The following is a 14,237-nucleotide window of genomic DNA, read 5'->3' on the forward strand; positions in this document are numbered from 1 at the left end:
TGTGATATGCATAGAGTTTATTTAATATTCATTCAAGGTCTACAGTCATAATGCAATTCACTCATTCTTTCCCTTGCAGGGAAATGTTTAAAAAACAATAATTTCAATATAACGTATATCTATGGTCAGGGTTTTGGTAACGCCGAGACCCTGTATTTCAGGAAAGTTCACATGCAAACAGGAAGGTATATCCCTTTCTTCCCCACAAGGGATCATTAAGTGGTTAAAGGTGCACTATTTAGAATAAAAAGCCTTTCCCTGATGGTGTACTTATTGTTTGTAGTAAAGAAGTGCCCAATGATCTTAGTCAAGGCCGTGGCCCACTGTTCTAGATGCCACAAGTCCAGTGGAAACAATTCCAACCTAACAAATTTCTCTTCAGATCGTAAAACAATAGGATTATCAAATAACTCCTTTGTATTTGTATTTTAATACCTGCACATTTATGCTCACAATTTCAATTTGAAAATGAAAAAAAAAAGAAGAAATGAGCCTGAGTTGCTTAGCTTGCAGTAATTTTTGTTTGATAAACCATCCTCCCTCCCCTCCATGAGTCCCTCAGTTTCTCGAAAGCACAATGCATCTTTAAACACATGTAAAGATTTAACATATTGACCTCACTTATTTAAAAATTATTGCAGTTTACTACATTTTTGCTAAGTTCTTCACTGCGTTCAGTGTTGTTTACAGACGCATTCATCCAGTTCAGCACACACAAATGTATCCCTCTCACACTAACTCCAGTACTAAATAAATCTATGCTTGATTTTTATTCTTTGTTTGTTTGTTTAAATTTCTCTATTTTTCCCCAGAAGACTAGCAATGAAGGCTAGTATATCTTTGTAGAATGCAAAAAAAAAGCTAGTTTGCAAAGGAGTTTTTAAAGACCCCACCTTTCATTTTGTTCCCTATAAAAAGATAAAAATAAACACCGCAAGCCTCCCCCAAAACTCCTTCAGTTCTATACTCCCAAGGTTAGCAGGGCATTGTTGCTTAAGGCAAACACCATTAATAGTTCAGAAACACACTAGAGATACCAGTAAGCACCCATTTACCAAAGAAAGACTTTTGTTAAGCCATTTGAAGGGTTAATTATGTCCTTATTACCAGAATAAGGCTTTTTCTTTCAAAGATCTTTTCTCATATAATTTTTGTCTATAGAAAGTAACAGCAGCAAAAAGCGCCCATATTTTTAGATGGCATAACAGCCAAGTTATGTTCATATATTCTAAACATGATATGGCATATATGGTGTGGTTCTTTTCTAAAAAAAGTGATTCTGTAAGCAGTGCTATAGGGTTATGTGTGGCTTTTTTTTTTTTTTTTTAAACCAGTGCTTTCAAATCAGAATCATTCAGTTTGAATTGGCATGAGCATTGTTCTGTTAGTGATTCAAATTCAATTTGTGATCTAAATTTTAAACTCATATTCTTATTAATATGAATTTCAGAGGAACAGACTTAAATATTCTTGATGTTTGACTGTATTCTCTCTCCCCCCCCAGCTCAAATTCTAAAATGTTCATTACTAGAATGTGCAAGAAGCTGGAAACAGGCTTTTAAAGTAAGAAGACAGAATACTGAGAAGTTCAGACAAGCTTGCTGTTTAGGAAAGTGATATTTTTATATATAGACTTATTTTTCAAAGCAGAACCATGTTTTTAAAATAAGAATGTAATAGACTAAGATTTTCAGTTGTTACATGTTATGCTCATTTATGATTAGGAAGTTGATAACATTTATTACAAAAGTAGCTATATCCGTTCATTATATGTTAATGAAGCATTTTAAAGTCTTACTTGTTAGGAGTTTGCACTTATTCTCATATATAGATACACATTTAAACAACTTCAGGATCCAGAAACATCCAAAGGAGAAATAGTTTATAATCTCAGCCAAAAAAACACTCATCTATACACATGTATTTAAAAGTCCTAGATCTGCTGAAATTTGCTATGCAATGAAAACATCTACCTGCTACAACAATTAATCAATTTAAACAATGCATTTTTTTGCACATCTTTCTATATAAATTCCTTGAAAATAGTTTGCATAATCCTGTATAAATACTAAAGCATTAAATCAATTAAAGAACATTTGACAGATTTAAAAAGCATCATCTTTGCTCAAATTATTCCTGTTTTATGTCTAAAATAATTCCATTAACCAGAAACCAAAAGTTGACTACCTAGACAGATGATTCATTTAATTATGCAAATAACAACTCAATACACTTTATACAAAACAACAAAAAGACTATAAAACACTATACAAACTCAACCTATCTACCAAACAGACATTTTTGCACAAGCCAATGTTAAAAAAAACTTTCTAACAAAAGCCTGGTACCTGCATGCAGGTAAATGTTAAATTTAATTTTGAGAAACATTTGGGTTTTTTTCCTTGTTTGGAATACCTAGGCAGCATAATTTGTATCTGTGTTTGTTTTAGCTTATGTGCAACTATCTGTTTTAAAAATGTTATATTATTGGTCCAGTGGTCACGAAGAGAACTTCTTTTCGTATAGAAAGAGTGGAGAAATATTTACAAATGTTTAATGCAAAACATTGCCTTAATAGGAGTGGTCTGGTTCCAATTATTATCAAGCAAAACAGCCTGGTTAAGAATTTGTTAATTAGAATGAAAACAGAAGCAAGAGATGGACAGTGCAAAGAAGTTTTATGGGAATAAAGATTAGAGATCACACCAGCAATGGGAGCTAAGAAAGAGAAGCAAACAATATAGTGGAAGAAAGGAAGGGCAGAGAGAGAAATTGGAAGAGAACAGAAAGAACAGGGAACTGGATCCTGGGATGAGCCATCTCCATACCTACCTTACCTAGTGTAGTCAAAGCAGCTGCCATTGAGACTAAAACCTGACCAAAAAAAGTGTGCGCATATTTTAAATCAACACTAGTATATGGTTTGTATGGTACAGCATTTTTAAGACCACACCAGTTGATAGGCTTAACATTCATGTGTTTATAACTACAGCCTGGACTTATGAGCTGTTTTAGACACCAAGGGGCCTATTAGTATTACTGAACATTTATCAGACTGCCCTCATGACATCCATAAATAGTTGTTTTCAGATGGTTAATTTCTTCTCATGAGCTTGGGTAACCAGCAATATTGCTTATATTTTGTTACGTATTTATGGACCTCAAATTCTTTCTGCTAAAGCTTCAAGCCTTCCTTGCACAAATTCTCAATTTTTGATCAAGCTGTTACTTTAATCCATTTACAAATGAAACAAAGGGAACTGAAATGCTGTTAGAAAATAATGTTGTGGGTCTTTTAATCCCTAAATTCTTTAAGAACTACCCAGGGGATTTTATACATGATTATTTCCACAAGTTTTAAATGCTTCAAAATAGTAATGGATCCATAGATAAGGTTCTTTTCTCCATCCTTAAAATCAAGAGAATATTTTATTGCTTCCTTGAGAAAGGACTAGCTTATGTCACCCAGTGGCTCTTCATATTTTACCAGCTTAACATGCTTCTTTCTTCTTTTACCCTCTCAAGACAAGACTTTTGCGGTGATATCCTTTGTAAAACAGTGATGCACTAATGAATCTAGGACTAGCCAGTGGAGACTGAGAACAACTGAAAAATATCATTCAATCAGCATCAGGAAATCAAACCAATGCATTTGGCCTACTGCAAACATCAAGATATTTTGGCTTTGGACAGGGAACACCGTCCTTGCCCCTCAAATAACCCTGACCTTAACTTCAACTAGCTCTTTTTTACCTCTTACTCTTATGTATCTCACTGCGTTGTTATACATCTCCACTTTGTTCTGCCTTGAGGCAAACAAACAAAATGTTCCACCATGCCAAAAATGATACGGTATTAAGCTCTTTGGTGAAAAGACAATTCAGTAGTTTTCTCTTAAATAATATTATTCTAATTGTGCATTTAGCTCACATATTTTATTTACATTTTTTATATTTTAACCACTACATTTATTACACCCACACCCCACTGTGCAAATTACCTGGATCTATTCATTCTGCAGAATATAAATTCTTAGGTACCTGGACATATTACTGAGGAAGGTAACAATAGAAATCTTGTTTTGTTCCATAGGCTATATTGTCCCCTAAAAGCAAACTTGCCAACAAAATGAAAAGTAGTGATCCTAGGAACATGTAGCTTCATTCTCCTATGCCCCCAGTTTTGGGGGTCCGAAACAATGGAAGAGGGAAGGAACTAAGTACACACGCTGCCAGCATTTGCTTCAGTTTTCCCTCTTTTACTACAGAAACGTTGGGGTGAGAGTGGGGGAGGGAGGGGAGTTCAGCTAACACCAGCCTCTCTGCATTGTTTCCCAGCTCCTACCAGAGGCATGGTGTCTGTGGATCTCAACCAATCTGCTGGGTGGGGGGAAGAAGCGGGTGGGAAACAGAGGATGACTGGCAAGGGTACAGACCTGCAGCCCTTTCAGAGGCAGCAGCTGCTATATTCTAATTCTTCCACTTGTATGAACAGGGAATGATACAAATGTAGCAAAACTGTTCCTACTTGAACCTGCTTCATCCAGGGCACTGACAGACATGAAAAATTAAAAAGTGCATTACCAGAAGAGGAAGTGTATTTGTTTGACCCTACTCCGCAGCGTGTGTATAGATTGGGTGCTTCAGTGGGGCTTTTTGGCGTTTTTATGTAAAAGCTGATTCAATCAGCTCTTAGAGAAAAGTGCCAAAAGGCCCTGCTGAAGCACCCGATCTATACAGACATTGGGTAAGCCAGGTCTAACAAACGCAATGCCTCTTCTGGGCATGTGCTGCACTTTAAAGTAAAGTAAAGCCGCAGTTTAGTTTTGTTTCATTTTTCATGCCTGTATGCAGCCCGTGTCTAAATGGTTCCAAAAGGTGTGTGTTTCTATACAGAACCTTACCATTTCCATGGAAGGAAGCAACAAACCTCTTCACCCTTGCTCTTTTTCCAGAAGTAGGATATAGGGAGAAATCTGCTCCTATTTGTAGCAGTTTGTTTCATGTCACAACAATCAACACCACGTAAAAAATCAAGCAATGTATTATATTTGTATCTTTTAAATAGAGAAAACAAGCTTAGGATCGTATTATTCACTCCGTCTAGTCATCGTGTTTTGCATTACTGTGACCTGGAATGTAGTACATCTCTCTCCAAAATATAATAGTCATAGTGTACTTAAATTTTCAGTACAGTTGGTAGGAAATTTATCTTGACACTGCGTGTCTTATCCAAGGGTTTGTATTTCAAAATTGGACTACTTTCAAATATTCCGAATCAGTTAATTCTTCACCCTTCATCTGTAACCAAAGCCATTAGTTCAGTCAAATCTTTTTAGTTATCACAGGTTTGCAAAAGAACTGCACTGAAATGTTACTTCAACTATTGACCTTCTATGTACACAGCTTGTTAATTTCTATTTAATATTTCTACCAAGAAATTAATTCATAGGTTCACAAAGGCTCCTCAAAACAAGAAACTGAACTTGAAAGACAAACTATTAGTTCAGAGTTTTCTTCAGTATTTCTAGCTCAGCAGTAAATAACTATTGCATGTTTAACTATCATGTATAATTACAAAGCATATTATTGTATGTTTTACAAAACTATCAGTATAAAACAAAAACTGAATTGGTGGAGCTACCTTTTGAAATTGCAAGTAACGGAGGGCGTTTCTTTTGTTAGCTTTTTTTTTCCTGGGGGGGGGGAGAGGGGGGGCTTGCATGTAATCTAATGACCAGTGGTCATGCAGTCTATAAATTGTATCCCATGCCTATGGCATTACTTATTGATAATCTACAAAAACTCATTCACTTTTATGGAAAGCCACTGTTTCTACTGGCAATTTTTCAAAATACTATTATTCTAAAAACAGCTCATGCAACGGGCCTGTACAAATTAATGCCACAGCGGGTTTCCTCACCATCCCGATTTATCCTGTGCCGAGGAATTTACTAGGTGGTATGATGTCTTCAGTGACATCTAACAAACTGAGGCACTACGCATGGAGCATGTAGGTATAAATGTTAAATAATGTCTTAAGATGGAAGATAGTTCACCCTGCAAAACACTATTTTTCACCCAGATTTCTTTATACTTTAAACATATGAAAATGAGTTAAGCAACATGAATTTAATTTACTATTTAAATTGCAACGTGTTTTACATTTAAGAGCATGTTTTGTAGCACAGCAACAAAGTTTGATGTAGTATTTATTATAATTAAATTATTTTTATAACCTGCAATCATTTTCAGATTAAATACAAATTCACCTTTTAAAACAATCACCCTTAGTAGAAAACATGATCACACAATTTGGGGGAAAATGTAAAAGTATGACTAAAACCCCTATGTATCTTAGCATGTGACATCAAAAAGACCATTTTATTACATTAATGCACACATTATTAATTCCTCCTCTAAGACAGACTTGGGACATTCTTAGTTATTTTCTCCCTTACATGTTTCTTATCACAAGGAAGTTTAAAAATCCAATTGGCAATCAAATTTCTAAACAAGTAAGACTAGAACTGTGAACAAGGTAGCTATATAATGCAGAAGTCTCAGAATCGGTCACTATAAGAATTGAAACCATTTTAAAAAGTTAGACTGAGTTGATTTAATCAGTAAATATTAGAGAAAAAAAGGTCACTTAAATAATGCAAAGCACTATTCAAGACGATTATTTCTGTAGCATCAACACATGGGGGTGTGGGGGGGGGAAGAGGAAGAAAAACATGCAATGAAGTTCTTTTCGATTGTTATGGTCACACTTCAGGGTAATGCTAATTCCAGGGTCTCTGTCCATCTTCATCACTGAAAAACTGCTGAAACTTCAGCACATTCACATCGGATGAGCAACCTAAACAACTTCAGGGAACTTTTCTCTACTACAAAGGGTTTGTACTATTTCCTGCAAAGCATACCAATTTTACAAGTGTTAAATAACTTTGCAGTCCATAGCACTACCTTTCAATTTACCAGAAAGTTACAGATTTCATCCTAGAAGATCAAAATCACAATCTATTTAGAAAAGATAAATCAAAATTGTCACTTTTACTTTGTCCATATAAAATTTGACAAATATTTTTCTACTCAATCACAGTAACATGGTCAAATGTGCTCTGAAAATATTTCTTTTGCAGAATTCAACAGAGATGTTGTATCTTAATTTTTTCAAGTACAAACATGAAAAAACCCTCATTAAAACACACATCTTCACAAGAGCCATCAAAACAGACTACTTTTCCTTCCTCCTTGAACCCACCAATACCAGTGTCTCACCAATTTATTCTTACAAACAAAAATAGTCTACAAGGACAGAAAAACATCTTAGTATTGGCAAACTAGAAAGTAATTAAATCATATACTATGTACCCCAGTAGCTAGTCTTAGCAGGCTTTGCGTACTTATTTTTAACCTGTATGCAAGAGAAAAAAAGAAAATTCTTGTATGCTTTTTTTGATTTCTGTTTTAGAAGGCAACATCTTTCTTATACGTGAAACATGTACCATCTTCTTGTACAGTACATTTGGCTGGTAGTTCCCAGGGCGAAGTCTATTGCCAGCAATGGACCCACTTGTAATAGTAGGTATCCAGGAATTATATCAAATCTAAGGTGAAGTTTCGAATAACTTCAAGAGCTCCTGCATCAAAACCACACATGTCCAACATGCCTCTATCATCTGGATCTGCGATGGTAAAACCATTTGATGTCATTCCACAAACGATCAGTTTTGCTGGAATGCTCATCTTCTACAGGCAGAAAGGAAAGCAAATAAAACACTTTGAGAATGTATACCTATACAGCAAATTAATAATTATCTGGAAATAAATTATGTTGTCCTTACACCAGCAAAACTCTGCCTGACAAAGCACACTGATGAAAGCCACAGATTCCACAAGCAAAGACTTCAAAATCTGGCCCTTGGTATTTTTTTAAACCAGACCTCAGTCTGATATCAATAAAACTGAGGTAACTGCAGTATGCTGCCTTTAAATACCACAGAGGACATATAGATAGGTATAAATCTTATAAATGTACTTCTAAGCAGGCCATGTAATATAGAAAAAAAATACAGCCTAAACGAAATGTAAATGTTTACGGGTCTATCATTATCAGTCATGACCATCATATCATCTATCAAGTCGGTAAGAACAAATTTATGTCTAAAAAAAGAATTCTCGGCCACGAATTTGTCCTTTCCCATCAGCTTCCTAAATTAGCTTGCGCAGGTTGTTCAAGATACCCATCTGAGTTTCACACTCCTGCATAAGAGAGAGCGATGGTTACTTAACAAGGATATGGAGAGGAGTAACTCTTAATTTATTTGTGTTTGTAAAACATTTTTACACCCTTATCTGTCTGTAACAGTTGCATAAAAGCACAAGGTGTTAAATGACAAAGGTATACAGGTATATCATTTGGAATATCAAAAGATTATGTTCAGAATTTGAATAAAGTTTTGTTGCATGGGAATATATTTACAAAAGTTACTCTTCAATTTCAATTAAGTTCAAGTGAAATGTCACTTCAGGTAGGATCAGGAGGAGAAAACTGTCAGAGCTCATGAGATCAGCAGAATTGCTGAGCACTAGTGGCATACAGAGCTCATAACTTCAGTAGCCTCCCTTCTAGAAAGAAAATAAACTCCGACTTCAAGAGATTTGCATTCCTGTGGCACTACTTTCCTTGAAGGCTCCCATAATTTCACTCAGGTGGCTATTTGTATATTGCTCTGTGCTTTGCTAACGCATTCAGTTCCACTGCAGAGCAGGGAGGAAAACTGGAATTTCACTTGTTTTGCTTGAAGAGAACCCCCACTGCAAAAAGGAACTCTCAGCATGTAGCAGCAGGAGTTTATAAATTCACTGAATACCAGATACATTAACTATCATTACAAAAACTTAAATGCAGGACATTAGTATCAGGCCATCAATATTGATGATGGAAAAATCACGTGCAAGTAATTCTAGTCCTTATTGCTTTTTTAAAATGTTTATTTGTAAGTAATGCTGTTAATTTCTGCCTCAATATATAGAGATTCTAATACTTTTTCAGAAAAATAAAGCCTAATACATTTTATTTCATAAAACCACAACTATTCCTCTCTTTAAAAGAATCCTCTGAACACTATTTTCATTAACTATTGGCTCAGTATCATTTTACAAAAGAATATTTACCTCTCTGTATTTCCTCAAAGCAACTGCAGGGTGAATCTCTCCAAAGTATGTCTCATTATCAGTAAAAACAATGAAGACATCAGCAGCTGTGTTAGTCTTTTCAGCCCATATCATTGGGAGAGCACAATCAGTGGCACCCATCTCAATCTAAAAATACATACAAATATTATGAACTTCACTGTAAAATTCTGGAAATGTCAAAGTAATCTAAAAACAGAAAAACAAAACTTAAGAAACCTCCCAATCTCTGCTTACAAAAGGTACCCATTGGACCAGTTTTCTACTGACATTAACTGCACAGTTATAGAAATAAATATGTTAAACAATATGTAACACTTGATAAACTGAGCTTAAAAGGTTTTTTTTTTCCTTTAGTGACAAAAAACAAAATTGGAAGTGAGCACAGAAACAAAGTATTGTAAAATAATAAGCAATAAGTTAATATAGCAAGAACAATTAAAAAACACCAACACAACCTCTCATGACTAAAACAGTCCGTGAAACTCTCTTCCCAAAGATTAACAACAACATAAATAGGTTCTACCCTGCAATGCAAAATGCACGTCACTGATGTTAACGAAGCTCTGGTCTATTTGTGCAAATTACACTGCAGGACTGAGGTTTAGAATTTGACTACTTATTAGGAAGCCAATAACTCCACTGCAGTGAGTGAGGTCCTTTCGCTGAATTAGGTGGAACTTAGGAGGTGCTAACTTCCCACAGCCTAATAAAATGTATAGCATATATGTTATAAAGTACAATTTAGCAGCGCTGAAAAAATAAGACTTAGGACAGTGCTGCAATTATAAAGAACTGAATATACTAAGATAATTGTTTATATATTGCTTAGAAGAAATAAAATATTATGTTCCAAGTAATGTTATATGCAAAAGTATCCTGCATCTTCTCCATCCATTTTACCTCACTTCCATCCATTATTTTTAAGCTACTCGTCTCAAATTTATTTTGAGCAAAGTGACATGGAAAAAATGATCTAATTTACTGGACATGTTGTAAAAATAAACTAAGTGAGATATACCAAAGAAGGGTCACCGGGGGGAAATAATATTCTATAAATAGAGACCTACCAAATTCATGGCAAAAGTAGGGTGCGTGGCACCTGTTTTAATCTTGCAGGCTTCCCTGTGTGCCCCTCCACTGCTGACTGGTGGAAGGGGTGTGCTTGCAGCTAGCTCCTGATCGGCGGGGAAGCAAAAACTGTGGTTTTGAATATGGCGCTGTTTTTGCCTCACACCGCTGATTGCTGGAGGTGCCCCAATGCTTGTTGCTGACTAGCAGGGAGGCAAAAACCACACCATATTTAAAATCATGGTTTTTGCTTCCCTGCCCATTTAGAGGGTGCAGTGAGGCCCCTGTGCCAATCAATGGTGGAGGGGAAGGGGGAAGAAAAGGGTCACATGGGGGAAACGTAAAAGATTAAAGGAGCTGCCGCACACTCCATTTCTGCTGTGAATCTGGTAGGTTCCCATCTATAAAAAAACCCCCATAAATTGAAGTCAATATTACAATTATGGAAATAACTGATTCTTATCCAACTGCCAATATGCAGCCCAGGAGCATAGAAAGCACCGTTTGGCTGGTAAGCCTGTTGTGGGAAAGGGGGATGGGAAGAGGGGGCCCAGATCGAGGCTGCTGCGGTGGAGGGGTGAAGCCAGGGCTGAGTCAGGAGCAGGCACGGCACAGCCAGGATGGGGCAGGGCACAGCATGGGATGAAGATGGCAGCTTGACATGGGGCGTGGCTTTGGCTGCTGCACACATCCCAGGGGAATGCAAGGGGGGCACATGCCCCCCTCAGATCTGTGCACAGGGCAAAGGCAGGATGCCCAATGTTGGCTTGGGGCCTATGCTACTCCAGCCTCTTTCCGGTGGCTGTGCTTGGGCCAAGCGGGGTGGGCAATGGCTACAGTGTTCAGAGGGGGGCGACAGGGTTGGGCTAAAGCCACCCCAAAATTTGCCGTACCCTGACCTCCCAGCACCACTACCGCCCACCCTGCCCCGAAAACAACCGTTGGGGAGAGACAGGAGGAGCCCCAGTCCCAAGTACATAGCAGGCAGCCCACCCTCACCCCACACAGATCCGGGGGGGCATGTTGTTATATTGCAGTAGCTATAATTGCTTTAATTGCTTATATTGCTATCTTTTATAATGAATTATTTAGCCATTAAGATCAAGTTAATCTTGTTATAATTTACTTCCAATAATATTTTAATCAGTCATTACTGTTCTGGAATTAACCATCTATTTTAGATGTCCTATTGCTTAGCATAAATATATTTGACTTATTGGTCTCATGATTTTAAAACTTAAATTAGGTATAAGAAAAATGCTTATGTAAGGTCTGTGGTGTGTTTGGCATGTTTGACAAGAGTTAATGAAAGAATGGATGATGTATGTGACAATGTGAAGGAAGACAGTCCTCTTGCAGCAGGTGAAAATAGCCTTCTGTGGTTTAACAGTTAAAGGTTGCAGTGATGTAGAGTCAGCAGTTAAGGATTACCAAATACTAAATCATGCCTTCACCCCAAGGGCTGAAGACTACAAGCAATGACCCCGCTGAAGATTGCAAACTGCAAATCTGGAAGATCACGTCCTACCAATCCTAGCCTGTCAACAGAACAAGGAACATGACCTTCGCGTCTGACTCAGTGGAATCCATAGGCGTTTATGGACAGCTATCGCTATGAAGAATGAACACAAAGAAAAGACTTTGGATCTGTCCCCCTGCAAGAAGGAGCGTTGGACGCATCCAACAAGACTTGACTTCATTCCTCGTGACCAGTCCGGCTGGCCACCAGACTAACCTGAGCATCTCTGGAACTACTTGGTAACACCTTAACTTTTGCAGGACTGTCTAACTATCTGTGCTTGTGTTTGGTTTTTTGTATGAATGAACGAATGAGTATGTATGGGAATTAGTGAAGCAAATAACCTTACTGCTTTTTTTATTATTCTTTTCATGATGCATGTTTTATGTTCTAACAAATGTGGCATTGTTGCTTATCCCCTGATAAGATTACTACTCATTTTAATTCACACTGTACTCCCTGTGCGGACATGCCCCCGGGGAAGTGGGCAGCGGCAGGAGCCACCTCCCGGAGAAGCCACCGACTTGGTCCTGTGCCCCATCCCACTCCAGCTGAGCAGTGTCTGCCCCAACCTCACTCCCTCCCTTGCTGTGGGGGGGGCTCAATCTGCCCCCCACACCCTTTCCCCGCAATTTACCAGCCAGATACTGCTCTCCAGACTGGCAGGCTGCACTCCTGGCCACGTGCATGCTGAGGCTATATGCATACATGCAGCATTTATCCGTGACATTGTCAGTCACATCAGCCAAAAAAAAGCCAACTGCTGATAATGTCAAATTTCCTTTTGTCGGTGCCAATACAATACAGACCGATGTATCAGTGCACCTCTAAGTCATTTTCATGATTTTCAAAAATGAAGAAACAATTTATCATCATCACCACTCCCACCACAGTGTAAGAGAAGTAAAAGTTTTTACATACTGTAGACATTTCCTCTAATACTTGAGGTAATGTCATGTCTACTGTCACTGGACAGGGGACAATTTCATGTGAAAAGGCAACAATATGGGAATCTCTCTCAGTACGTGCAACAACCTAGGAATAAAAAAAAATAACGATTCAAACATTGCAATAATAACAATTTGCAGTAAATGTACATGTTTAGCCATTCAAATTAGTGTCTAATGAACACACAAAACATCCAAATACCAAATTACATCCACCATATGGATATGCTGCAAACTGAAGACCAAAGTAGCAGAGATGGAGCTAAGATTTCCCAAAGGAGGGCATAGGAGCAGGAACCCTCACTGCAAGGGTGTCTGCATCCCCTGTAATGCCAACCCTCTCCCTGCCAGCACTACATGAGCCTCCAGGAACTTTTTAAATCCTACTCCCCTTCCTCTTCATGCTCAGAGGCATGTCTCCTCTCCATCCTTTCTGCCCCTCCCTCACCTACCACACTGCTGCTTTCCCTGGTGTCCCAAGGGAAGCTCCAGAAACCCTTATGCCCGCCCCAGCCAAGCTGCAAAAAGGCTGGGCCCAGCTGAGGACAGGGGCCAGACTGCAGCAACTAAGATGGATGTGGGGCGGGGTTCTGCCCCTCCCCCACAACATATGCCTGCTCCCAAGGGACAAGGCAGGGAGGGGGAAAACTGTTCTGCCACCGTGTTATCACTGCTGCCCCATCTCCAGTTGAGCACAGCCCCTCGTAGCCTGGCTGAGGCAGGCAGAAGCAGCTTTGGAGTATTACCACCCCAGGGACAGTGGGAAAACCTGCAGCAGGTGGAAAGCAAAGTGAAGGAGAAGGGAAGGGGCAGAAAAGGGGAGGCAAAGGAAGGGGAAGTGCCTCTGAGCATCAAAGGAAAGGGGTGAAGGAAGGGTTCACCTGCTTTAAAGGATCTGAGGAAAGGAAGGATGGAGAGAAACAGAGTAAGGGCCCTGGATTACAAAAAAGCAGACTTCAACTCACTCAGGGAACTCATGGGCACGATCCCCTGGGAAAACAGTCTGAGGGGAATACGGGTCCAAGAGATCTGGTTGTACTTCAAAGAAGCCTTACTGAGAGTGCAGGAACCAACCATCTTGATTTGCAAGAAGACTAGCAAACATGGCAGAAGACCAGCTTGGCTGAGCAGAGAACTCTTCAGTAAACTAAATCACAAAAAGGAAGCTCATACGAAGTGGAAATTTGGACAAATAACTGGGAAAGATATAAGTGCACTGCGCAGGCATGCTGGGATGAAATCAGGAAGTCCAAAGTGCAACTGGAGTTGCAGCTAGCAAGGGATATGAAGGGTAAAAACAAGGGTTTCTACAAGTATGTCAGTAGCAAGAGGAGGATCAAGGAAAGTGTGGGTCCTTTACTGAGTGGGGGAGGCAACCTTGCGAAAGAGGATGCAGAAAAGGCTGAAGTGTTCGCTGCCTTCTTCTCTTCAGTCTTCACAGGCAATGTCAGCTCCCAGACTAACTAACTCATGAGGCAGCACGGTATTGGGAGCAGGCAA

At 38.6% G+C, this 14,237-nt stretch overlaps 1 protein-coding gene across 1 annotated transcript; it reads right to left on the reverse strand.

The window, feature by feature from the left end:
* Nucleotides 1-12,825, reverse strand: LOC102370607 (60 kDa SS-A/Ro ribonucleoprotein-like; the record flags this gene model as incomplete). Its single annotated transcript, XM_006039190.3, has 3 exons — nucleotides 1-7,754; nucleotides 9,183-9,329; nucleotides 12,712-12,825. Coding segments are annotated over 3 exons (414 nt in total), but the record flags the coding sequence as incomplete, so codon positions are not given.
* Nucleotides 12,826-14,237: the final 1,412 nt, after the last annotated feature.

This window comes from Alligator sinensis, unplaced genomic scaffold, assembly GCF_000455745.1.
Source record: "Alligator sinensis unplaced genomic scaffold, ASM45574v1 scaffold1256_1, whole genome shotgun sequence".
NCBI lineage: Eukaryota > Metazoa > Chordata > Crocodylia > Alligatoridae > Alligator > Alligator sinensis.